Source organism: Oncorhynchus clarkii, chromosome 33 (genome assembly GCF_045791955.1).
Source record: "Oncorhynchus clarkii lewisi isolate Uvic-CL-2024 chromosome 33, UVic_Ocla_1.0, whole genome shotgun sequence".
Lineage (NCBI taxonomy): Eukaryota > Metazoa > Chordata > Actinopteri > Salmoniformes > Salmonidae > Oncorhynchus > Oncorhynchus clarkii.
In genome coordinates, this window is record NC_092179.1 from 15,241,254 (window position 1) to 15,266,821 (window position 25,568).

At 44.8% G+C, this 25,568-nt stretch overlaps 2 protein-coding genes across 5 annotated transcripts; one reads left to right on the forward strand and one right to left on the reverse strand.

The window, feature by feature from the left end:
* Window positions 1-344: 344 nt before the first annotated feature.
* On the reverse strand, window positions 345-13,918 carry LOC139393320 (optineurin-like). 4 transcript variants are annotated; one of them, XM_071141872.1, is made up of 14 exons: window positions 13,799-13,918; window positions 13,646-13,765; window positions 9,010-9,155; window positions 8,610-8,806; window positions 8,195-8,353; window positions 7,935-8,107; window positions 7,712-7,865; window positions 7,000-7,115; window positions 6,698-6,847; window positions 6,379-6,463; window positions 6,092-6,244; window positions 3,055-3,197; window positions 2,885-2,949; window positions 346-1,229 (listed from the first exon to the last, which is right to left on the reverse strand). In XM_071141872.1, exons 3-14 carry the CDS (start codon window positions 9,149-9,151, stop codon window positions 1,108-1,110), a joined length of 1,659 nt encoding a protein of 552 aa, XP_070997973.1. In that variant the 5' UTR covers window positions 9,152-9,155; window positions 13,646-13,765; window positions 13,799-13,918; the 3' UTR covers window positions 346-1,107. The 4 variants fall into 4 exon arrangements, with proteins under 4 accessions (XP_070997974.1, XP_070997973.1, XP_070997972.1 ...); XM_071141871.1 differs by lacking the exon at window positions 13,799-13,918 and having other exon boundaries at window positions 13,646-13,795; XM_071141873.1 differs by lacking the exons at window positions 2,885-2,949; window positions 13,799-13,918 and having other exon boundaries at window positions 345-1,229; window positions 13,646-13,795.
* Window positions 13,919-15,082: 1,164 nt separating this feature from the next.
* LOC139393007 (coiled-coil domain-containing protein 3-like) lies at window positions 15,083-23,596 on the forward strand. Its single transcript, XM_071141319.1, has 3 exons — window positions 15,083-15,931; window positions 16,222-16,396; window positions 22,786-23,596. Exons 1-3 carry the CDS (start codon window positions 15,537-15,539, stop codon window positions 23,092-23,094), a joined length of 879 nt encoding a protein of 292 aa, XP_070997420.1. The 5' UTR covers window positions 15,083-15,536; the 3' UTR covers window positions 23,095-23,596.
* Window positions 23,597-25,568: the final 1,972 nt, after the last annotated feature.

Consider the following 25,568-nt stretch of genomic DNA (forward strand, 5'->3'; position numbering starts at 1 on the left):
ACATAACACAACATGGTAGCAACACAACATGGCAGCAGAACATGGTAGCAGCACAAAAATAGGTTATAAACATTGGACACCGACAACGGGTAAGAAGGTAGAGACAATACATCACGAAAAACAGCCACAACTGTCAGTAAGTGTCCATGATTGAGTGTTTGAATTAAGAGATTGAGATAAAACTGTCCAGTTTGAGTGTTTGTTGCAGCTCGAGCTGCTTTACACCATAGATATAAAGCCGATTCTGTTCCATATCCATGGTGGGTACTCTCATGTTGCATTTTTTCAGGTGCAATAAGAGTTTTATATTCTAGATGTGTGTGCAACAAAGAGACAGAAACAGCCTACTGTACCAATAACCTTTATTACATATTTTCATTATTTTACAGAACCACGGGATTTGTGAATCCATCTGGATACAGAAGTTAGTAGTTAGCTAAAGCAGTACACACTCCCTTGCATAGTCATACATCCTGCAGACTACATAGGTTTAATTATAAATGTACAAACCATGATGATGGATAAAATGTATGTGCAATATACATTTACAAAAAACAACAAACTGTCTTGGGCATCCTTCCCTCCATTGAATTATTCAAAAGGAAATATCTATGCTGCAATAATAATCTATTCATAACCTTCATCGAAACAGAATTACAGCTGGATTAAATTAAACCACCCGAAAATCCATAATAAGCATTTAATACACCAAATTGTTTCTTGCTAAAGAGTTAATTCTAAACTATGTGACAGACAGCTGTCATAAGAAAATAAACGAGTTAAACTAAAAATACAAATTCCAGTTCTCCATTTAATCACCTAACAGTATATTAAACGTGATACATTTTACAGGATGTTTTTCGCCCCTCTAACAAAAAAAAATTGTGTCTAGTTGTGCACTGTAAGAATACATTTTATATTATAGTTATATGTTCTAAAACATAGACCAGAGCAACATAGCCGTTAACTGCAAAATAAATGCACTTTTTAGAGCATAAAGGCTGCATTTCACTCTGCCATAAATGGGATGATGATGAAGAGGAAGAATCAGAGTAAGGTGCATCTGCGGCAGTTGTCTTTGTTGTTGCTGATGACTATGATGAAGGCTCAGATGATGCAGTCCATGATGTGAATCTGCAGGCTATCCAAGTCTGGTAGGATCTCGTTACACTTGGGGCAGACGTGCTCCGGTATATTCCCCTGCTGCTGCCAGTCCCTGGCATCACCACCTATCAGACACACAGTGGTATGGTAACGATATTCCCTTATATACAGTCGTGGCCAAAAGTTGAGAATGACACAAATATTAATTTTCACAAAGTCTGCTGCCTCAAGTTTGTATGATGGCAATTTGCATATACTTCAGAATGTTATGAAGAGTGATCAGATGAATTGCAATTAATTGCAAAGTCCCTCTTTGCCATGCAAATGAACTGAATCCCCCCAAAACATTTCCACTGCATTTCAGCCCTGCCACAAAAGGACCAGCTGACATATCAGTGATTCTCTTGTTAACACAGGTGTGAGTGTTCACGAGGACAATACTGGAGATCACTCTGTCATGCTGATTGAGTTTGAATAACAGACTGGAAGCTTCAAAAGGAGGGTGGTGCTTGGAATCATTGTTCTTCCTCTGTCAACCATGGTTACCTGCAAGGGAACACGTTCCGTCATCATTGCTTTGCACAAAAAGGGCTTCACAGGCAATGCTATTGCTGCCAGTAAGATTGCACCTAAATCAACCATTTATCGGTTCATCAAGAACTTCAAGGAGAGCGGTTCAATTGTTGTGAAGGCTTCAGGGCGCCCAAGAAAGTCCAGCCAGCGCCAGAACTGTCTCCTAAAATTGATTAAGCTGCGGGATCGTGGCACCACCAGAACAGAGCTTGCTCAGGAATGGCAGCAGGCAGGTGTGAGTGCATATGCACTCACAGTGAGGCAAAGACTGAGGAAGTTCTGGTGTCAAGTAGGGCAGCAAAGAAACCACTTCTTTCCAGGAAAAACATCAGGGACAGACTGATATTCTGCAAAAGGTACAGGGATTGGACTGCTGTGGACTGGGATAAAGTCATTTTCTCTGACGAATCCCCTTTCCGATTGTTGGGGCACCACCTACCATCAGTCCTGTGTCATGCCAACAGTAAAGCATCCTGAGGCCATTCATGTGTGGGGTTGCTTCTCAGCCAAGGGAGTGGGCTCATTCACAATGTTGCCTAAGAACATAGCCATGAATAAAGAATGGTACCAACACATCCTTCGAGAGCAACTTCTCCCAACCAAAAGTGATGACTAAGTGGTTCGGGGAACAAAACATCGATATTTTGGGTCCATGGCCAGGAAACTCCCCAGACCTTAATCCCATTGAGAACTTGTGGTCAATCCTCAACAAAAACCCACAAATTCTGACAAACTCCAAGCATTGATTATGCAAGAATGGGCTGCCATCAGTCAGGATGTGCCCCAGAAGTTAATTGACAGCATGCCAGGGCGGATTGCAGAGGTCTTGAAAAAGAAGGGTCAACACTGCAAATATTGACTATTTGCATCAACTTCATGTAACTGTCAATAAAAGCCTTTGACACTTATGAAATGCTTGTAATTATACTTCAGTATTCCATAGTCACATCTGACAAAAATATCTAAAGACACTGAAGCAGCAAACTTTGTGTCATTCTCAAAACTTTTGGCCACAACTGTACACACACAGCATAAATTATGTAATTATCATTGTTGTAAATAATTTGATGGGATGAAGAGGAGCAGAGTGTTTGTGATAAAATAAATACGAGAACATTTAATTGGCAGAAAACAATATGATGTGCCCTGGCTTGAGCCCTGCTCTCTCAGCAAGGTGAATGACTTAAAGCAATGTACTGTCCTGTACCTCTGGCTCCCTGCATGTTGCCTCCACGTGGCATGTGTCTTCTCTGCATATCGCTCAGAGATTGCCTACAGAAACCAGTTGTAGTCAGGCGGTGGATCCAAAATGGCAGTGAACGTCACCTAATATGACCAGTCTGTGATCATATCCTCAATATGTAATCTGATGCGCACCTGCCCAGTGAGTCCACCTCGTCCTGTAGCTGAGTGTTCTGTTTCTTGACAAACTCCAGCTGAGCAAACAGACGTTCCTTCTCCTCGTGAATTTTCTCCCGAGCTGCTCGCTCCGCGTAGAAGTCAGAGGAGTACACCTCCGCCTGGACAAAAAAAAAACAACACATGCACACAAAACACATTATTAAAAATGACACATGCACATAATCACAGAAAAACATTTGTCTATACGTGTCAATGATTACAAGGTGTGGCTGTATTGTTGTACAGATTCATGTGAATGCCATCAACAGAATGTAGTGTTCATGTTCAATGTTCTTTAAATTGTTGTAGAAGTATGGAAGCGCCAACCAATAAGCCCCTGGGGAATAAAATACATTTTTTTAAACCATAAAGAGGGATAATTTATGAAAAATGTCCGTTTTGCAACATTTCTCAGAAACAAAACTTGGAATGATGCCAGCAATACAAACACAACAATTACCAAAGTACATGGCCCAAGAACACTGCTTGGGTGTGGCTATATAAATGGATCATTACCCTTGCTTGTGCTGTTGTGTTAAAAGACTCAGAAGCCATGAATGGACCCAATTTCTATATTCTGTTTCTTGCTGGTGTCTTGGTCAACGGGCAAGATAGGCTGTTGTTTTAAGTTGTAGGCTAAAGGAAGTGTTAATTTCTTTGTGTAAGAGGTTGGTTATCAGGAAAACATTTATAATTGGCTTTCAGCCGAAATACATGAAGAGTGAGTAACCAAAATGTCTAGGAGATGCAGATGCAGACTACCATTACCATTTGATTATGCCTTTTGCGTAATTAAAATTATAACACTATTCAGTTATTGTGCCCTTGCTTGTGTGTTGCAGGCCTCCGATGGGAAAACCAATTTGACCAGCCCTTACATGTTAACTGCCCTTCAAGACAATCCATCCCTTACATAAAAAAGGTGAGAAAAGGCACTAAATTAGCCTACTATCAATATTCAACCAAAGTGGCCTTTCTTTTTGCATCGGCACTTTCACTGACTGATTCCCAAAATGAAACGTGTTCTCTAATTGTTAGTGCTGTTCTACTTTTCATCAATGAACAAAATGATCTCATTATGCTGCATAGACCAGTAAGTGCCAGTGTTGTGTTCAAGACCACCTAAAGCGAGACCGATTCAAGACCGGAGGGTGGGCGAGACAGTCAAGACCGGAAAAATGCGAGTCCAATTTAAGACCATGGTTGTAATTGTGTCAAATCACCACCACAAGAGTTCAAAATGTCCAGTATATCCGTGTTCATATTTCAGAACATATAGATTCTTTAGACATATAGAAAAGTTTAAAAAATGCATGCTGAGAGAAAATAGAGCCGCTCTACAAATATTACTGACCCAAACACATTGGAGAACAATGGCCTTGTAAGCCTTTAGACAAGGGCTAATGATTTATAAAATAATGATTATAATAACATGATAATTATTATTTTCAATATTTCTAATTTAAATCTCTTAAATTTTTGTTGGAAAGGAAAGGTTTAATACTAAAGAGAAAAGATCCAATCTGGATTTTTCTTTGCTGGTCTCTGGGGAGATAAATCTAGCTAGCCAAGTCATCCATTCCTATGCCATCAGAATCTAGATACCTGCATATACCCTGCACTACACCACTGGCCCTTTGTGTTTTATAAAAAGTCCACTCTCCTACATGAGTGTGATGGTATTACAGTTGCTGTCCTTTCAGAAACACCAACCTGTCACACACTGAAGACCTATAGGTTCACCACTGTACTAACCTGTCACACCCTGAAGACCTATAGGTTCCCCACTGTACTAACCTGTCACACCCTGAAGACCTATAGGTTCCCCACTGTACTAACCTGTCACACCCTGAAGACCTATAGGTTCCCCACTGTACTAACCTGTCACACACTGAAGGCCTATAGGTTCACCACTGTACTAACCTGTCACACACTGAAGACCTATAGGTTCCCCACTGTACTACCCTGTCACACACTGAAGACCTATAGGTTCACCACTGTAGAAACATGTCTATAATAGATATAAAGACTGTCTTAATGTTTCCAGAAAGGAGTGTATATATTTGGCCTGGTGAAGTGGTTTTATGTAGTGACTGAATGGAAGCTGATAGTTTTTTACTCCGCTGGTTTCGGGAAGAATTGAATGAGTCCTCACTGTCCTAGACTGAGTACAAATGTATCCGACACCAACACCCTCAATATCTGGTCTCGAGGTTAACAACAACGAGAATGTTTACCTCAAAATGTATTGTGGATTTTCAGAGATCGTCGCTGGAGATTCCAGTACTGCACACGGACATCAAACTGCTGATATTACGGCTGATTATTCCATTCTAGAGTAAAGATTGCCTATTGCCTTCTTTCTTGTGTTTCATTTAATAATTTTTTCCCCATTGCATATTCATATCAAGCCACTGAGTCAGAGTAGAAGTAAAAAAAAATATTATTATTATTATTTTTTTTTTTAAAGCTGCACCTATTTCACTTTATGAAAATATAAGCAGTTGTTAAACTTTTTTGGGAGGGTACTTAGCCTTCATTTAACTACTGGTTTAACAAAGAAACTTCCTTCACTGACAGTCACTTTTAAGTTACTGTAGCACTCCAAACTGTTCACACACAGTTCAGTGCAATTAAATTAGAATGTTTGAACCTTTTTCCAAGTGTGAGAACACACACAACTAGATGGAGCACAACTAGATGGAGCACACACACAACTAGATGGAGCACACACACACACACAACTAGATGGAGCACACACACACACACACACAACTAGATGGAGCACACACACACACACACACAACTAGATGGAGCACACACACACACACAACTAGATGGAGCACACACACACACACACAACTAGATGGAGCACACACACACACACAACTAGATGGAGCACACACACACACACACAACTAGATGGAGCACACACACGCAACTAGATGGAGCACACACACAACTAGATGGAGCACACACACAACTAGATGGAGCACACACACAGAAAACCTACCTGAGCCTGGAACACAGAGATGGTCTCCAGTTCCTTCTCCTTCTGATATATCTCCTGCTTCATAACATCTATCTGCTGTTGCTTAGCAGCCAGGGCCTTCTCTGCTGCGTCCAGTCTGGTCTGCAGGTCTCCCACCTCCTTAGTGACCAGTGGCTGGAGGCCACACAGAGGGCAACGGTGAGATTCATCACATTCACCATGCCATATCATTTTGACAAAGGACAAAACAGTGCAATGTGCCAAACTAGACTGATTTATGTTTAACAGAGGCTAAGTAGTGTGGTCACCTCTCTGTTCTTGCTCTCTTGCTTCAACTCATTGTAGTCCTCGAATAGCTTGGTGTAGGCATCCTTCAGCTGGGTCAGGTTAGTCCTGAGGAGGGGAGGAGGGGCAATTGACTCATGACGACTAAGATATTATTTAGATATAGAAACTCATGGCACTGACCTGTGAAAACCGATAGGGGGGGTGGGATGATTTCAAAAGAGGAGCAGGGAATTTATGTCCCAAGACCCCACCCAAGGGGCCCAATGCCCAACAGTGTCAGATGGAGTAGGCATATGTCAGAGTGTGTGCGTGTGTGTGCATGCTTGACTGCCGTCCCACCTCTCCTCTCCAGCCTTCCTCTGCTCTAGCTGGCTCTGGGCCTTCATACTGTCCACCTGCAGCTTCAGTCTGTCATTCTCACTCTGTACCTCCTGCTTCTCTACCAGCTGGGCTTTCAGAGTCACCACGTCGCGCTCCACATCCCTACATCTACAGAGAGAGGGAGGGATAGGGAGATAGAGAAAGACAGAGGGATAGAAGCAAAGCGAAAGGGTGGTATTAGGGGAAAGGGAATGAGCAAAGGTTAGCATAGTTTGCACATTTTCATTGTCTATGTAGCTCTCCCTCTCTGTCTCGCTCACCTGTCCTGCAGGTTCATCTTCATGCCCTCTGCCTCATCCAGTTTGCTCTGAGCCTGCTGAAGCTCATTAAACAGGGTCATCATCTGAGCCTTCAGATCCTCCACCTCTGACACAGCCTGCCACATAACAGGCAACAGTCCAACATACTGACAGTTCTGATCAAGAAGCTAAGGGTTAGGACATTGTAATGGGGAAATGTAAGATGAATAAAGTTAATATCCAGTTAAGAGTAATTAACAATGCTAAGCATATTTATGTTCTCGTTCTGTAATACACATGATTTCCAGTGTTTTATTCAGGAAACTTTCTGATTGATGGTCACTAGACTTGATACTGAATGTCACGGATTGTTCATATCTGATAGTGATTGACGCCAGACTGGAGGTATGAGGACAGGGGACGCTGATTGTTATTGTATTCTGGGACACTGACTCTGTAGCAGCTGATGCTGTGACTTCCTACAAGCCTCTCGACGGGTGTTTACAGAACATTGGTGCTGTGAGATTAGAATATAAGGGCCTGCTTCTGTGTTGGAGGTGTCTCCCTGTTGCAACTTGTTTTAAACCACATTGATTTACTTTCTCTGTAACTTCTTTAATTCACCTGGAAAATCCCTGTTACATATTGTGCATTAATACATTTCAATCTCATTGACTTCCCTGTTCTTACAGGGTGAGAGACAGGCTGGGTAAGAGCTTATCTGTGTATCTACCTTCTCCTTCCCAGAGTTCTGTTGGGGCTCCTCCTCTGGTTCTAACTCAGTACCACATGCTGTGTTGACTAGTGCTGGGGAAACCACCTCTGGCAGTAGTGAGGTCTGTGTGGAGCTCTCCGTGTTAGTTTCTTTCTCCTCCAGCTCTGTGATTCTGAAAGACATATGAACATCAGTCTTCGGTTCCAACCAAACATAAAGCCCAGGCAGAAATGCGGCCTACCTGGATCTGGTAGCCTGGAGCTCGATTTGTAGCCTCTCCACCCTCTGGGTCTCCTTCCTCAGGGACTGGAGCAGCTGGCTGACAGTCAGCTCCTCAGACTCCTGCCTGGATACACTCATGTCATACCTGGGGTCCCTTTCATTATGATACAGGTCCTTTCCAGTATCCTCTCTCTACACACACACAGCAGTGCTAAAGTCAGGACACACACCCTTATAATATGGATGGATGGAGTGAGTGAGTGAGTGAGTGTTACTCACAGCAATCCTGATCTCTATGAAGGAGTCGTCCTCTGACCCCTGACCTGTCTTGAGCTGGAGTTCAGAGTTCATGGCCACCAGGTCACTCTTCTCTGCCTGCAGACGCACCAGCTGGGCATGCAGCGCCTCCAGTTCTGCATTCTGATTGGCTGTCTCGGCCTGGAGGTGACACAGCACAGATAGGACAAAAGTCTGCTCAGCATTATACCCATAAACACACACGTGTTTGTACACACACACATATAAATAAATCAACACTCCATTGTTATTTTCCAAGTCTCTTTTGTTATACAAAATCTAGCTAAAACTACAGACAATCATTTATCCTCCAAACATTAATTTCTCTATTAATAAGCTGATGTCTGGTCTAGCCAGAGAACAAACCTTGTGAACATTAGCCTTCCCTTTCTCTCACCTGTCCCTTCCCTTCTCCCTCCAGCTCCTCCACCTTCATGCTAAGGTCCTGGTTGTGCGAGGAGAGGGCCTCCACACGGCCACGCGCCTCATCAAGCCTCTCCTCCAGGAACTCCTTCTCCTCCCTCTGCTTCTCCCTCCACACAGACAAACCCTCTAAGCGCTCCTTCATCGACATGTTAGTCTGCTTCAGTGCCTCTACAGGGGAAGATACACAGAGAGTACATTACTGTAAAAACACACAGAAACACACACTGACAGAGCAGTCAATAACATCATCCGCCATTGCAAGACAATCAGAACCTCATATGCCGTAACATCCTAATGTCCCCGCCCCATGCAGTAGATTCTCAATGAGCTTTAAGGCTGAACCACATTCTGGTCCCCTCTCCATGCCTCACCCTTCAGGTCTCGGTTCTCCTGGATGAGGCGGTTCATCTGCTGCAGCGTTTCCTCCAGGGTGCCTGTGGTGGGGCTGTGGCCAGGGTGGGAGCTCGGACCCCGGGAGACGTCCCCGTTCACCATGGGGGAGCTGGACGCCATCACTCTACAGCAAGGTGAGTCGGTGTGGAGACATGCAAGTGGACAATACATTCTCAGACCATGGAATACACTAGAATGAGAACAGGGACTCGGATTTGAGGGAAGGCCCGTGCTAGGACAATCACGCTCTATATTCTCTAGAGCTGCATGCATCAAAACAGCAAACACCACACGCCTTGTCAGAGGTGTGAAGGAGTACTATTGCCCGATGAATCATGTACACTGGGAAATATCCATTATTGAATCATCTTATCAGCAGCTGTCATGTGTTAGGCGGCTCCTCACAGCGCCAATCAGAGAGTGGCCTGCAGCCTGCCGGAGTTGGCTGGCCACTTTTCATGTCATTTAATAAACTGATTATATATTGTCGCAATGTTAAAGCAACACCTAGCGAACTCTTCAAGAGGTTCGGACCTTTTGGTGTAACTCACGTGTTTCCCAACCTCGGTGGATGTGTTCGTTTCTGCCCTAGCTCTACAGAACGGATTCAAATAATCTTCAAGCTTTGGGCAAAAACCAAAACGTGCACCCCTTTGGGTTCCAAGGATCGAGTTTGGGAAACACTGGTTGACTGTTAAGGCACGTGTCAAACTCATTCTCTGGAGGGCCGATTGTCTGCTGGTTTTCACTTCTCCCTTGTATTTGATGAATTAAGGTCACTGATTAGTTTGGAACTCCCATCACTTTATTGAACACAAATTGAAAGAAGAAACCAAAAACCAGCAGTCACTCGGCCCTCCATGGAATGAATTTGACACCCCTGTGTTCATGTTCTAATTTAAGAAATGAATCTCTCCAGAAATAAGTCTCTCACTGTTGCCACCTGTTATAGACCCCCCACAGCTCCCAGCTGTGCCCTGGACACCATATGTGAATTGATTGCCCACCATCTATCTTCAGAGTTCGTTCTGTTAGGTGACTTAAACTGGGATATGCTTAACACCCCAGCAGTCCTACAATCTAAGCTAGATGCCCTCAATCTCACACAAATTATCAAGGAACCCACCAGGTACAACCCTAAATATGGGCACCCTCATAGATATTATCCTGACCAACTTGCCCTCTAAATACACCTCTGCTGTTTTCTTTTTTTTTTATATAATTTATTTATTTTTTGAATTTTACCCCTTTTTCTCCCCAATTTCGTAGTATCCAATTGTTGTAGTAGCTACTATCTTGTCTCATCGCTACAACTCCCGTACGGGCTCGGGAGAGACGAAGGTTGAAAGTCATGCGTCCTCCGATACACAACCAACCAAGCCGCTGCTTCTTTAACACAGCGCACATCCAACCCGGAAGCCAGCCGCACCAATGCGCCGGAGGAAACACCGTGCATCTGGCCACCTTGGCTAGCGTACACTGCGCCCAGCCCGCCACAGGAGTCGCTGGTGCGCGATGAGACAAGGACAACCCTACCGACCAAGCCCTCCCTAACCCGGGCGACGCTAGGCCAATTGTGCGTCGCCCCACGGACCTCCCGGTCGCGGCCGGTTACGACAGGGCCTGGGCGCGAACCCAGGACTCTGATGGCACAGCTGGCGCTGCAGTACAGCGTCCTTAACCACTGCGCCATCCGGGAGGCCCCACCTCTGCTGTTTTCAATCAGGATCTCAGCGATCACTGCCTCATTGCCTGCGTCCGCTATGGATCCGCGGTCAAACAACCACTCCTCATCACTGTCAAACGCTCCCAAAAAACACTCCTGCGAGCAGGCTTTTCTAATCAACCTGGCCCAGGCATCCTGGAAGGATATTGACCTCATCCCGGTCAGTAGAGGATGGTCGTTCTTTAAAAGTAATTTCCTCACCATCTTAAATAAGCATGCCCCTTTCAAAAAATGTAGAACTAAGAACAGATATAGCCCTTGGTTCACTCCAGACCTGACTGCCCTCAACCAGAAAAAAACATCCTGTGGCAGACTGCACTAGCATCGAATAGTCCCCACGATATGCAACTTTTCAGGGAAGTCAGGAACCAATACATGCAGTCAGTTAGGAAAGCAAAGGCTAGCTTTTTCAAACAGAAATTTGCATCCTGTAGCTCTAACTCCAAAGAGTTCTAGGACACTAAAGTCTATTTCCCCCTGGCTACCCCAACCCCAGCCAACCACTCCGCAACCCCCGCAGCTACTTGCCCAAGCCTCCCCAGCTTCTCCTTCACCTAAATCTAGATAGCAGATGTTCTGAAAGAGCTGCAAAACCTGGACCTGTAGAAATCAGCTGGGCTAGACAATCTGGACCCTCTCTTTCTAAAATTATCCGCCGCCATTGTTGCAACCCCTATTACCGGTCGGGTTCAACCTCTCTTTCGTATCTTCCGAGATTCCTAAAGATTGGAAAGCTGCCGCAGTCATCCCCCTCTTCAAAGGGGGTGACACTCTAGACCCAAAATGGGAACAGACCTCTAGACCCAAAAATACAGACCTATATCCATCCTGCCCTGCCTTTCTAAAGTCTTTGAAATCAAAGTTAACCATTTTGAATCCCACCGTACCTTCTCCACTGTGCAATCCGGTTTCCGAGCTGGTCACGGGTGCACCTCAGCCACGCTCAAGGTACTAAACGATATCATAACTGCCATCGATAAAAGACAGTACTGTGCAGCAGTCTTCATCGACCTGGCCAAGGCTTTCGACTCTGTCAATCACCGTATTCTTATCGACAGACTCAACAGCCTCGGTTTCTCAAATGACTGCCTCTCCTGATTCACCAACTACTTCCCAGACATAGTTCAGTGTGTCAAATCGGAGGGCCTGTTGTCCGGACCTCTGGCTGTCTCTATGGGGGTACCAGAGGGTTCAATTCTCAGACTCTTTTTTCTGTATATATCAACGATGTCGCTCTTGCTACGGGTGATTCCTTGAGCCACCTCTACCCAGATGACACCATTCTGTATACATCTGGCCCTTCTTTGGACACTGTGTTAACAAACCTCCAAATGAGCTTCAATGCCATACAACACTCCTTCTGTGGCCTCCAACTGCTCTTAAACACTAGTAAAACTAAATGCATACTTTTCAACCGATCGCTGCCCGCACCCGCCTGCCCGACTAGATTCACTACTCTGGACGGTTCTGACTTTGGTATTTGTAGTTAGACTAGACTAGACTGGCTAGACTGTAACCTCTCCTTCCAGACTCATATTAAACATCTTCAATCCAAAATTCAATCTAGAGTAGGCTTCTTATTTCGCAACAAAGCCTCCTTCACTCACGCTGCCAAACATACCCTCATAAAACTAACTATCCTACGATCCTCGACGATGTAATTTACAAAATAGCCTCCAACACTCTTCTCAGCAAACCTGATGCAGTCTATCACAGTGCCATCCGTTTTGTCACCAAGTCCCCATATACCACCCACCACTGCGACCTGTATGCTCTAATCGGCTGGCCCTCGCTACATATTCATCACCAGACCCACTGGCTCCAGATCATCTATAAGTCTTTGCTATGTAAAGCCTCACCTTATCTCAGCTCACTGTTCACCATAACACCCACCCGTAACACACGCTCCAGCGGGTATATCTCACTGGTCATCCCTAAAGCCAACACCCCCTTTGGCCGCCTTTCCTTCCAGTTCTCTGCTGCCAATGACTGGAACGAATTGCAAAAATCTCTGAAGTTGGAGACTTATAGCTCCCTCACTAACTGATTGCTGCAGCTGTACACAGCTCATCTGTAAATAGCCCATCCAATCTACCTACCTCATCCCCATATTGTTTTCATTTACTTTTTTGCACATCAACATCTGCACATCTATCACTCCAGTTTTAATTTGTTAAATTGTAATTACTTCGCTACTATGACCTATTTGTTGCCTTACCTCCCCACGCCATTTGCACACACTGTATATAGACTTTCATTTTTTTTTCTATTGTGTTATTGACTGTACGTTTGTTTATTCCATGTGTAACTCTGTGTTGTTGTTTGTGTCGCACTACTTTTGCGTCATCTTGGCCAGGTCACAGTTGTAAAATGAGAACTTGTTCTCAACTGGCCTACCTGGTTAAATAAAAGGTCAAATAAAAAAATGTTGGAGGGGCGAGGTCAAATCATGACGCCAGTGATCTTAAGTTTCGGGAATTCGGCGCTCTAGAAAGAGGCCCGAGTTCCCAACTCCCGAATTCTCAGTTGTCATGAAAGCGCTGAGTTCCCAGTTGGTTTGAACGAGGCATAATGTGTTGGCTTTCGCTGGACCTGGGTTTCAGTCTTATTCGGGACTAACCCCCAAATTCTCTAAAATAACGTGAACGATCAAAACAGGCTAGACTACCGACTCAGAACATGGGTTGACTGACATCTGTCAAGGCTAACCTCCTTTTCTCATATTCCTTTCACATGACATTCTACCTACCTTCGACAATAAAACAAGGTACCATATTTGACTACTTCTTCAGCTAGTTTGAGTAAAAACAGGGTGAGAACGAAATCGTAGTTCCAGTGCGTCACATTACACCAGGGCCTAACAAATTAATCGTAATTTCAATACTCACACGTGATTAAAGTACACCTCGAAAGAACTCGGATACTTCTTGTTGAAGATCAGACCTTAACACTTCTGTATCGTTTTATTCTGACTTGTTATTGGTTTACAGCATTTCCTTGTCTTAACGTCACAATAAAGTGTGTGTAAACATTGTATCACCTGCGGAAAGGATCAAATCTTCAATCAGATGGATGGGTTTACGGTGATTTTCCTTCAAAAGCCGTAGACGCATCTATATATTTTGCAAATCAGTGAATATGCTGCGTTAGTGACGTCCTCGAACTGGCCTACAAGAGCGTACAGAGCAGCTGACGGTGACGTCATGGACTGCAATTCCAGCGGGTTTTCCCTTTGGGAGTGACCTTGCACTTTTGGGAAAGGAGTGACATTTGCCTGATAAACCCAATACATATGAGATCAGAAAGCCGACTCCTCAATCATTTATTTAACAATTTCATTGGAGAATTGAGAATTTATTGTAGACTATTTTCACATCAGTCTAATCAAATAGAAAAACCTTTTGCCTAATTTCCCCACCATCCGCCTACCGCACTATGGCACTGTATCACAATAAAAACATAGAAACTGAGTAGTAAAATTTCTGTATGATTATGAAGGATGAGAGGCTATATGGGCACCCCTGAATGAATAATACAGTGGGGTATATAGTTGGCTTGCCTTGGACCCCAAACTAATGTTTTTGGTTTGCAGGTTATTCACATGTCCACTAGATGGCAACATTAACTTGGAGAGAAAAAATGTGTATGGAATGACCCTGCAGCAAAGTAGGCTCTTGTCTGTTGTGGGCCATGTGTTCATCCACGTGACATGGGTGTAAATCAGAGGAGACGGGTGGGAGGAGCTATAGGAGGACGGGCTCATTGTATGGCTGGAAGGGAATCAATGGAACGTATCAAACATATGGAAACCACATGTTTGACTCCGTTCAATGTATCCATTCCAGCCATTTCAATCACCCTATAGCTCCCCCCACCAGCCTCCTCTGGGTATGTATGTTTCGCCATATGATATTAAAAAGTTGGCCTACATTATGTCATTGGCTATTTATTAACAATCACATATTATCCGACTAATGCTTACACACATTTGGCCAAGCAAGCATTCCTACTATTCTTTGACAAAGACTTTAACGCACAACATAGACAAGAGTACATGCATTTGATTTGCCTAAGAAAGCACACAATGCTTGACGTGTCAAAATGAATAAACAAGCAACAACAACAAAAGCAAAAGAAGGCTTTACGCCCACCGAGCGCATGCCTGCATTCCTCCTCTCCATTACAAATATGTCTTTAATAAGCCTATAAAAACGTTGTTGTAGTAAAACCGGGCGGTTCAATGATTGGCTGTGTAAACTTTGGGTCAGTCTGATTGGTCGGAGAGATCTTTGCGAATGAAGGGGCTCTGAGGAGCCTTCGAGAATGTCTTTGAATGGGACTGGACTTGCGCTGCATCGGGCAAAAAAAAAATGCACACTTAAACACGGGGTCATAACATTGGATTATCTGTCTGTGGATATACTTGAAGTTCTCTGTCTTTAACGGAATTAACAGTTGACAAACGTATGCCACTGCTCAAGGAGACCCAGATTAAAAACGTGGAGCAGGTCTGTTTCGCTCTGTGTTTGATCTGTCAAATAGTTTTCATCCAACATTTTACTGGAACCAATGAAGTTTTAACTGACTACAATTCAACGGTACGATAACAGTGCCGTTATCATATGCCCCTATCGCTGGATATAAATGAGCTGTACTTTTTATTGTAAAAAAAAAGTAGGATTTATTTATAGAATATGTTTTAACGGATTTGTGCCCTAGAGGAAAAACGAATAACAGGAGTACCCAAAGTGAAAGACAATAATTACGTGCACACCAGACATGATGATCTTTGCGCCCTTGTTTCTCGCTCTTGGCTACATGGCGAGCTTTGCGCACGGGTGCCAACTGCCAAACGAGTGGCGTCCACTGAGTGAGAACTGCCGTGCGGAACTGGCGGAGATCATTGTGTACGCCAAGGTGCTGGCAATTCACCGGGAGCAGTACGGCGGGGCAGAGGGCCTCCACAACTCCCTGCCATTCCCGTACGGGTATGGTTATGAAGGCGCCGAGGAAGGGTTGCTCTACTCCGCAGAGGTGGAGCTCATGTGCGACCAGGCGTGGGGCAGCATGCTGGAGGTGCCGGCGGGCTCGCGCCTCAACCTGACAGGGCTGGGGTACCTGTCGTGCCAGTCTCACACCGTGATGGAGAACTACTCCTACATCTTCTTCCTCCGGTGAGTCAGGATGACCTGGTGAGTCAGGATGACCTAGTGACCGGGAACCTGTGTACATCGCACAGAATCACAAATACATTAAAAAGAGCGTGATACATCATAAACACACACAAAAGCATGACATAGATTTTATAGCATATTGGCCTACAATATTTAGCTCCTCTATGCTCTCCTTTCTGGATGCACTGGGTGATATAATACAGACTTGAGCCCCTTTAGGGGTCACTTTTTGACCCTATAGGAAGCATGCACTCATTCACTCACAGTGTTTGTTTGTTTACCTCCTACAGGATGGATGAGAACTACAACATCCTGCCCCACGGGGTCAACTTCCAGGACGCCATCTTCCCAGACACCTTAGACAACCGCCGTACGTTCTCCAGCCTGTTCCAGTTCTCCAACTGCTCCCACAGCCAACCCCTCCAGACCTTCTCCCCAGAATGGGACCCCCAGGAGGACAGCAGGGTATGACTACTCAACACACTGTATCCACTGTACATAATGGGGGGGTAGAGAAAGAGGGGGGAGGAGTGAGAAAGGGAGATGGAGGGAATATGGGTTTGAGAGGGATAAAGACAGAGAGAAAGGGAGAAAAATAGAGAAAAGGGTAGATGAATGGAGTGGGCGAAAGAGAAAGAGATGAAAGATAGAGAAGGGAGATGAATAGAGAGATATGGAGAGAAAGGGTCAGGAAAAGAGAGATGAGAGGGCAGGGTAGTGTCCTCTGGGCCTGAACAGCTGGAAATATAAGTGCTACCTTGTGTAGCAGAGCAGGGTTGTAACTAAGGCCGGCCATGGAACATATTAAACTCTATGCTTTACAACCTTGTTGCCCCTGGATACAGCAGGTGCTCACACCCCTCTCTGTGTACATCTGCAGCAATCATCTCACTGACCTTCACAGAGTAACACACAGACACACATCGTCAGACATTCACCTCTGAGCCACCATCATCCTCAGACACTACTTTGTTGTGTGAGGTGTATTGGCGTGTCTCCTTAGCTATAGAGACCCCCCCCCCCCCCCCACACACACACACACACACACACACACACACACACACACACAGTTTAAGAGTCAGACACAGAGACCGCACCAACACACAGACTGCCTGCCCAGCTAGCCGTGTGTTTGTGTGTGTCTAGGTCACGCTCCTTAACTAGATCAAAGCAGTCATTGATTAAGTCATGTGACCTCCTAGGCATGATATTAATGTCAAAACACACTCAGCCATGCCCAATGGACTGTCGCTGACCTGGCCACATGCTCATAGTCGGTGTTCACATGCTAGTAGTTTCACGTGATCATATTTTCTATTTATTTAACTAGTTAAGAACATATTCTTATTTACAATAGCCTACCGGGGAACAGTTGGTTAACTGCCTTGTTCAGGGGCAGAACGACAGATTTTTACATTGTCAGCTCAGGGATTTGATCTAGCAACCTTTCGGTTACTGGCCCAACGCTCTAACCACTAGGCTACCTGCCGCCCCATATATATGGCTTACACCTACGTACCCATTGTTTTCAGACCTGCAGACACTGAAATGGAACAGGTCTCTGGGAGACTGGAGAGGAGGGGTGATGCCATGTGAAACCTCAGAGGTACAGTGGTCAGGTCTTCTCCTCTTCCTGTCTCTATCCCAGAGAGCCTTACTACGTTGACGGAAGACTTGTGACACATCGGGTGTCGGGTTTCTGATGGGTTAACAGGTTGAGAGGTTAGAGGTTAAGGGTTAAAGACACTCTGCGTGGCGTGAGCGCAGGTGCTGGCATGCAGGGGTTGCAACCTTAGGAGGGCTGTGTGTCCATGTGGAGGAGCAGATGTGTGTGTGTTGTCAGAGTTTACGCTATAGAAATATAGACAAAGTTAATAGGAGGAAAAACAGGCTTAAAAATGATACTACAAACCCTGTGCGAACTGTACAATGGAACCACAGCTCACACACACCCACACACACACGCAGTGGTGTAGTGGAGGGTAAACGCAACACACAAACAACCTCTACATGTGTGTAACGTGTGACTGAGGCTCTCTCCAGTGATGTGTTGGGCAGATGGAGGTGATTAGTTAGGGAATGGCTGGGAGAGGCTAGGAGGATGAGGCTACAGTAGTCTGGAGTTTTCCTGTGGGAACGCTGAGGTTGCAGATGGACATCCCATGCAGGCTGGCCCTGCTGGAGGGGAAGGAAAGATGAGAGTGCCTCCACTTACACCCAAACCCCCAATTAGCACTCGATTAAACCCCTTCTTATGCACCCCAGAGCGGTCCCGGAGCGCCAAAACGAATCCATGGACACTTTGTCCTCAGAATTCCTTCCCTCAGTGTTCTCTCTTCAGACTTCCTCTCCTTTATTGTAGAGAAAAGCCTGCAGGGGTTGATAAATGAGAGATAAATAGCGACCAGTAGGAGAGAGAAAGAGGGAGGGAGGGAGGAAAAGATAAAGAGAGATAGGAGAGAGAGAAAAGAGAGGGAGAGAGAGATAAAGAGACTGGAGTTATAGGGAGATGAAGGACAAAGCTGGGTCTCTCATATGTACAAATGCCCCATACCTCAGTGCTTCTCCAGCCTAAAGCCGCATCTTTATAACAGTCAGTGTGTTCTGTGAGTCAGCTCTGAGTCGCTACCTGATGTCAGGAACTGTAGTAACAATAGTGTAATAACCCTCCCTTTCTAACCCCTTTTAATGGAAGTTTCATTTAGTTGAATTCAGTCACAGCAATGGGAAATACTTTGTCATCTAATGCACCCTAGCCTTCTTCCCTAGGGCATGGAAATATCAAATTAGACCCCCCCCCCCCCCCCCCCCAACTCCCCCACACATGCTCTCAGTGGAGTATTCACAGTGTATACTCTGCCAAACAGAAGGACAGTGTATGCTCCATACAGTGGCTGCTGCACTGTAACTCAAGCATGTATACATACCAACCAAGAACCAAGGTGAAATTTGACGTCCATCCAGGGAGCCAGGAAGTCGGGAGAGGGCTTAAAAACCTTCCACTCGGGGCAACGGTGAGCACCATTACCATGAAGTAGCTTGCGACTTGCTAGGGTGTTGTGGACGGGAGTAAACTGTGAGCTCTGGCTCCAAGGGTCGTGTGTTCAATCCCAGTGTAAACTGTGAGCTCTGGCTCCAAGGGTTGTGTGTTCAATCCCAGTGCAACCCTTAACTTAATCATTCGGAATGAATGCCTAAATGTAACTGTTGTTGTTTCTTTTGTGACTGTAACCCTATCCCAAACTTAACTGCCAAAATTTGACGTTTGGATACATTTCTAAGTGTTATGTTAGGAGAAACGGGAACAAACGTCGGAATCTGAAGTCAAATTGGTAAAACAGTGAGATCTTGTTGCACATTCAGTCTCTCTCTCACACACACACACACACACACACACACACACACACACACACACACACACACACACACACACACACACACACACACACACACACACACACACACACACACACACACACACACACACACACACACACACACACACCACACACACAGTTGGATTACTCACACACACAGACGGTGTTTAGATGAAGGTTTTACAGCTGTTCAGAGGCTGTAAGAAGGAGGACCTCAGTTCAGGTCAGAGGGGAGACTGCTGTGTATGTTTATGGGTTTGTGTGTTGCTCGGTGTGCGTGTGTTTCTGTGTGTGTGTGTCTGTGTGTTGGTGTGCCTGTTTCTCTAAGTGGTGTTTACACAGATGATCCTCCACAGCAGGTAGGTAACACCCGGATGTTTTGACAGCTGGTGCTGAGTATAGATGGGTGGATGGTTGGGAGTTAGCTTTGGATAATGTCCCAAAGTACCAGGTCTCTAGCCCCGCGACTAACATGGTACACAGCGAGGGAGAGTCGGATTGGTTGCAATGTTCCCTCTAAACTGCTCGTGTTTGAGTGGCCGCGCATCTCCTCCAGGACTGCCGCGCAGAAGAAATGCCAGACTGCACAGAGAAGCAATAGAACTTCACTGAGTTCACCCCATTAGTTTGCACTATATAGATCAACGATCATTCTGTGATCGAATCAACATTATATCAGCCCCTTTTCAATGAAACAAACCAAAACAAATCTAACTTTGTAAGACTGAGTCTGTTATCTTGTTGTAGGCAGAGGCAGAGCCAGAGCGCAACGAAGTAGAATTCTACTGGCAGGGGTAGCCCATGAGCGATCAGTTCAGATCAGAGCACAGAGCCACGGTGTGCACATTTGTTGATTCTTTGCTAGTTAGCGAGTTACTAGCCCAGTTATAGATAAGTATAGGTCAGCAATGGGGAGAACTTCTTCCTACAAGAGCACAAACGTGTGGGCTACATTTCAAGCTGTCTTTGAAAAGCAAGTTGGTAAAAAGCTTATGTCTTAATTAAAGGGCCAGTGTTGTATTTTGACACAGGCTTGAATATACACATAAGCCAATAGGCAGAGGGTTTAGCCGACAATGTCTAATTCTCTGTATGGTAATAATAATGAATTTTATTTTGAAAGTTGTTTCTTGCATCTTACAACACAATACAATGCAAGTTACAGCCATCTTTTTGTCCCATGGTGTTACAGACCAAGTAGAGAAAAACAACTTGCTAGTATCACTGCTCTTTATTAAGCTTTGTGTATCAACCTGAAGGCCTTCGTCAGAGTCGAGGGAAAATAAACATGGAAACTTACTCGATAGGTTGATGTCCTCGTTGAGGTTTTACGGACGTGGTTAATACGTTTCATGTACACACTTTGTTCGAATACTTATGAAATGCACATTGTTCTATTTGGTAACACATGTTTATTTTCCCTCGACTCCCACCCCATTCAGATGCACTGAACGGATGTGGGTGGAGCCATGTCTACACAAGGGTGCAAATTAAAAACACTCACGAAGCTCCGACGAAGGCCACGAGTCTATATATATAAAGCTTAATATGTTATTTATTGCACCTGCAATAAAGACAGCTCGGACGTGCGAGTGCCTTCTGAAATGTGAGTTACAGAGCAAGTAAAAATCATGAATTCATGTCAAGCACTTCATAAAGAATAAACATATTTAAAAGTCTAATTCAATGTAGGCCTGAATTGAACACCACATATTAGGCTGTATCATAGAAATCACAAGTTATTTCCATGTTAACATGTTATGGGATTTGCTCCATTGGTTTTGTTGGTAGGTCTACATTATAATCGAGTAGCCACAATAGCTTATTGGCTACTATCTAAAACTGTAAAGGTACTGTAAGTGTCCACTGTAAATGTGCGGCGGAAGTTGCAGAAAAATTCTCACAACGTTCAAGTTTCCGCTCACAAGACCTAAAATTTGCTCTTGACCCCCAAAAATGTAAGGGAACATTGATTGGGTGGTTTAGTTTTTCTGAGGTAAACTATCACTACACTCTAAAAGAATGCTGTGTTGTTTGGTAACCCAGCGCTGGGTAAATATTGAACACATGCTGGGTTATCTTTACCCAGCCAGTTGGTTGGTGTGAATATCCCAAAATGTTGTGTTGTTTGGATTACCCAAACATTGATTAATTTAACCATCAGTTGGGTTTTTATTCTGTTTTATGCTGGGCTGACCCAGCAGCTGGGTATGTTATTTTCAGGAGACGTGGCCTATTAGGGGTGTGTCTTTCAGGGTTCTTTTTTGGCCACCCGTGAGAGTAAATGTCATTACAGTTAAAATGTCAATGTTCCTTGAATATTTTTGCACATTATGTTCTAATATACAATTAACAACATTATTATTTACATATTGTAACAAAGTGGTAACTATACAACTATATAACTCAATGCTACAAAAGTGGCATTGTTCAACCTTAACATGTGATGACAATACAACAGATGAACCAGAATTACATTTACCCTTACAGGTGGCCAAAAACAACTTCCTGAAAGCTACGCCCCTACTAAGCAATACCTCCAGTATTCTGATCTGACCCGGTCGGTCATATCTCAATAACCCAGCATCAACAACCCAACTAAGTGACCCAATACCTGTAACCCAACATTTGGGTCATCCAAACAACCCACATTTTTTTAGATTGCACACTGTCTGCACATTTAACAGTCACTACTCTAGTACTGGACTTTAGGAGTAACAGTATAGAATAGATACATTATTTTAACTTTTCTGTTTTTCCTTCCAGATACCACTCTATGTTTAAAGGGAGATGGGATGCTTGTTAGGGCAGAATGGGGCCCTCCGCAATGCCGACCTGTAGCCTAACGTAGCATTAGGAAGGGAAGTCCCACAGAGAGGTCTCGCCCCGCCAATGAGCTGGAAAATTGTGGCCCCTCAGAGCTGTCATAACTCCGGGCGAGATGACAGGGTACTGTACTCGACAGAGGCTCCAATGCACCTTGATTCACTGGAGGGAGATAGGAGGAGGGGGGAGAAGAAAAGCACCAGCCAAGGAGAAGTAACTAAGGCAGTGGAGTTAAACGAACAAAAAGAACACACACTGATGGGAAGATGATGTCACTGGGGCTCACACACTCTCCTCCTGATGCCAACTGACAACATACTAACTGGCATGCTTTATTCTGCCCCGTATTTTCTGAATAGCCTCATCTCAACGTCCCTGTTGCCCTGTCAGATAAATACTCAGAGACTGATCACACAAATTTAGTGTCATGCCTTTTGAAAAGAGCGGGACACAAGTATCATTGAGTTGTACACTAAAAAGTTCACCAGTTAGTGCACCCCATTTAAAATAATTAGGTGAATGACACTTCTGCTAATAGATATTCCAATCCAATGTTGATTTAATTTCTCTCTCTCTCTCTCTCTCTCTCTCTCCCTCTCTTCCCCATCTCTTCTCTCTCTCACTCTTCCTCTCTCCTCCCCTCCCCTCCAGCTCCTGTGCTCCTCGGTGCAGGGGGCTCTGTTTGAGGAGGAGGAGAAGAGCAGGAAGCAGCAGGAGCGCCTGGGCCAGCTGGAGAGGAGGAACAAGCAGCTGAAGGAGCGCGTCCGGAAGGTGAAGCGCTCCCTCCGGAACGCCAGGAAGAGCCAGCGCCAAGCGGAGCAGGAGAGGCAAGGGCTGGAGGAGAGGCTGAGGTCAGCGGAGAGACGGGCTGGGCACCACCTCAATTCCATCACACAGGAGGCTACGCCCAGCAGATACCAGGAGACTGTGTTACACCGCACGCCACACACACCGCTTTAGTCTTTGGACTGGATGTTGTTAAAGACTGCTGGGCAGTCTCTCTAATTCCTGTTGTTCACAGGCACGCACGCATGCATCCACAAACACACACAATACCCATTTAGTGTCATATTCAGCCATATATACTGTAGCTCCTACACATATTACATAGAGAGGGCATCCAGTAGCCCTCGAATAGCAGACAGAGGGAACTAGTATTAGTGAATGACTAGAGAGAATGAGAGAGATATTGTGTATAGTTCCTATTAATACACAGCACTGTCATACAGCTGATGGCTAGACAGATTAAATGAATTTAGAGTGAGTATATAATGAGAGAATGACTAGAGTGAATGAAGAAAGTGAGGTTACTTTCTGGTAGGTGTGTCTGTGGGCATTTGTTCCATGTGTTGTCTGTTGCTGTCCTCGTGTCAACACCACCAAAGAGAATGTCCATGAGGCATTGGGATCATTATGTATGAATGTATTACTGAAGCTGCATATAAACTCTAATCAGGCATTACTAACGCTTGGGTGTTTTATTTCCAGATTACACAATCTGTTGTTTTTGGCCAAACAAACTACACACACCAACTAAAATTCCATTCTAGGTAAAGAGAGAGTTAAAGAAAATAGAGAGTGGGGGAAGAGAAAGAGAGAGAGTTGTGGGTTGCTGTTATGGGCTCTTCTTAATGGGTTTCCCTCTCTCCTCCAGGCACTGCGGGACAAAGCCAGATGTGCCACCCCCACAGAGAGAGACACACACACACACACACACACACACACACACACACACACACAGTCTTTTCTCCCCTCCTCCTTTGCTGGAGTTCGTGTCCTAAGACTTGAACCTCATCACGAAGACCCCTACAGCCTCAGACTAATACCTGCAACTGTAGGGGACAACACACTCGACACATGCACAAACACAGATCCCCACTCTTCTATAGTCTGTCAGTCTATGCTAGGGACACAGAGCAGAATGGAATGTGCTTATGTGCTTTGCTGGGCAGGAGAGAGGGAGAGACAGCAGGACTTTATTGAAATATTTATTTAATTCTGCCTTCAAATAACCCCTGGATCAAATAACCCCTGGATCAAATAACCCCTGGATCAAATAACCCCTGGATCACTGTTGTTCTTTTTGATGCTCTATTAGACTCTGGACTGGCCCTGAGAAAAACACCAATGCCTCAGAGACAGAGAATATGGAGAGGAGAGAGTGACAGCAAAATTAATTAACAGAGTAATACGTTTCACAGATCGTCACCTGCATACCAGTTTAGATCCATCTACAGTTAATCAGATGGACCTGCTGCTCGCCATGTTTTAGAAACCAGAGATGAGGAAAGTGACAGAGAAGAATGAGGAAAAGGATGAAGAGGTGAAAAAGCAAGACAGGAAGACGTGATGGAGTAGGAAAAGCAGGAGGAGGAAAGAGAGAAAGATAGTTCTGGCTGCCATTTCAGTATATCCCATCCATTGTAGGCCCCCTATGGAGCCTACGTAGGAGAGAGTGGGAGGGATGAGGGGCTGTGTATCTGGGCACAGAGGAGAGAGAGAGGGAGGGAAACACTTTAAAAGGCAAAAAGATCAGTGAACCCCAAGCCTCGGTCAACTATCCACCCACACCATGACCACTCGTCCAACAACAGCAGCCCCCCCACCCACACTTACACCCATTGAGTGGCTCAACTCGCTCTGAGAATGTCACATTGTGCGTGTGTCTAAGTGTGTGTGTTGCTTTGAATTTGTTAACGTGTATGAGAGAATGATCTCCCTGAGCATTCCTCTGGCCAGCCCTGAGCACAAGACAGACGGAGAGAGAGCGGGGGGGACGATGTAAACAAGAAGAATGGGGAGGAATTTGCACACTACTCAGAGTCCAGATCCATTGTACAGGTTCAAAGGTCAATAACTGTGAGAGAGGACAGAGGCTGACTTGCTGGGAGTGAGTATGAGTGGTGCTTAATGTGGCTGCAGTTTGAATTGGCCCCCAGTGCCAGAAGAACTTCAGGGCAATCTCAGACCACTTTCACCAATTAAGTCCCAACAGCACTTATCTGTAATTACTGTCATACCTTAACCCAGGAGCAGCTCAACAATGGAAAAAACAATTACAATCACACTTTGCTATAAGTGGCGAGTTCTAAATACATTAGTGAATTAACAGTCATTTGCTATACAATTAGAAATAATGTGTATTGGGAAAACAACGTTGATGTCTGAGGCAATTGTTCGTGGAATGTTTTATGATGTGATTATCATTATTTGACCATGGTCATTTATGAACATTTGAACATCTTGGCCATGTTCTGTTATAATCTCCACCCGGCACAGCCAGAAGAGGACTGGCCACCACTCATAGCCTGGTTCCTCTCTAGGTTTCCTAGCCACCGTGCTTCTACACCGGCATTGCTTGCCGTTTGGGGTTTTAGGCTGGGTTTCTGTACAGCACTTTGAGATATCAGCTGATGTACGAAGGGCTATATAAA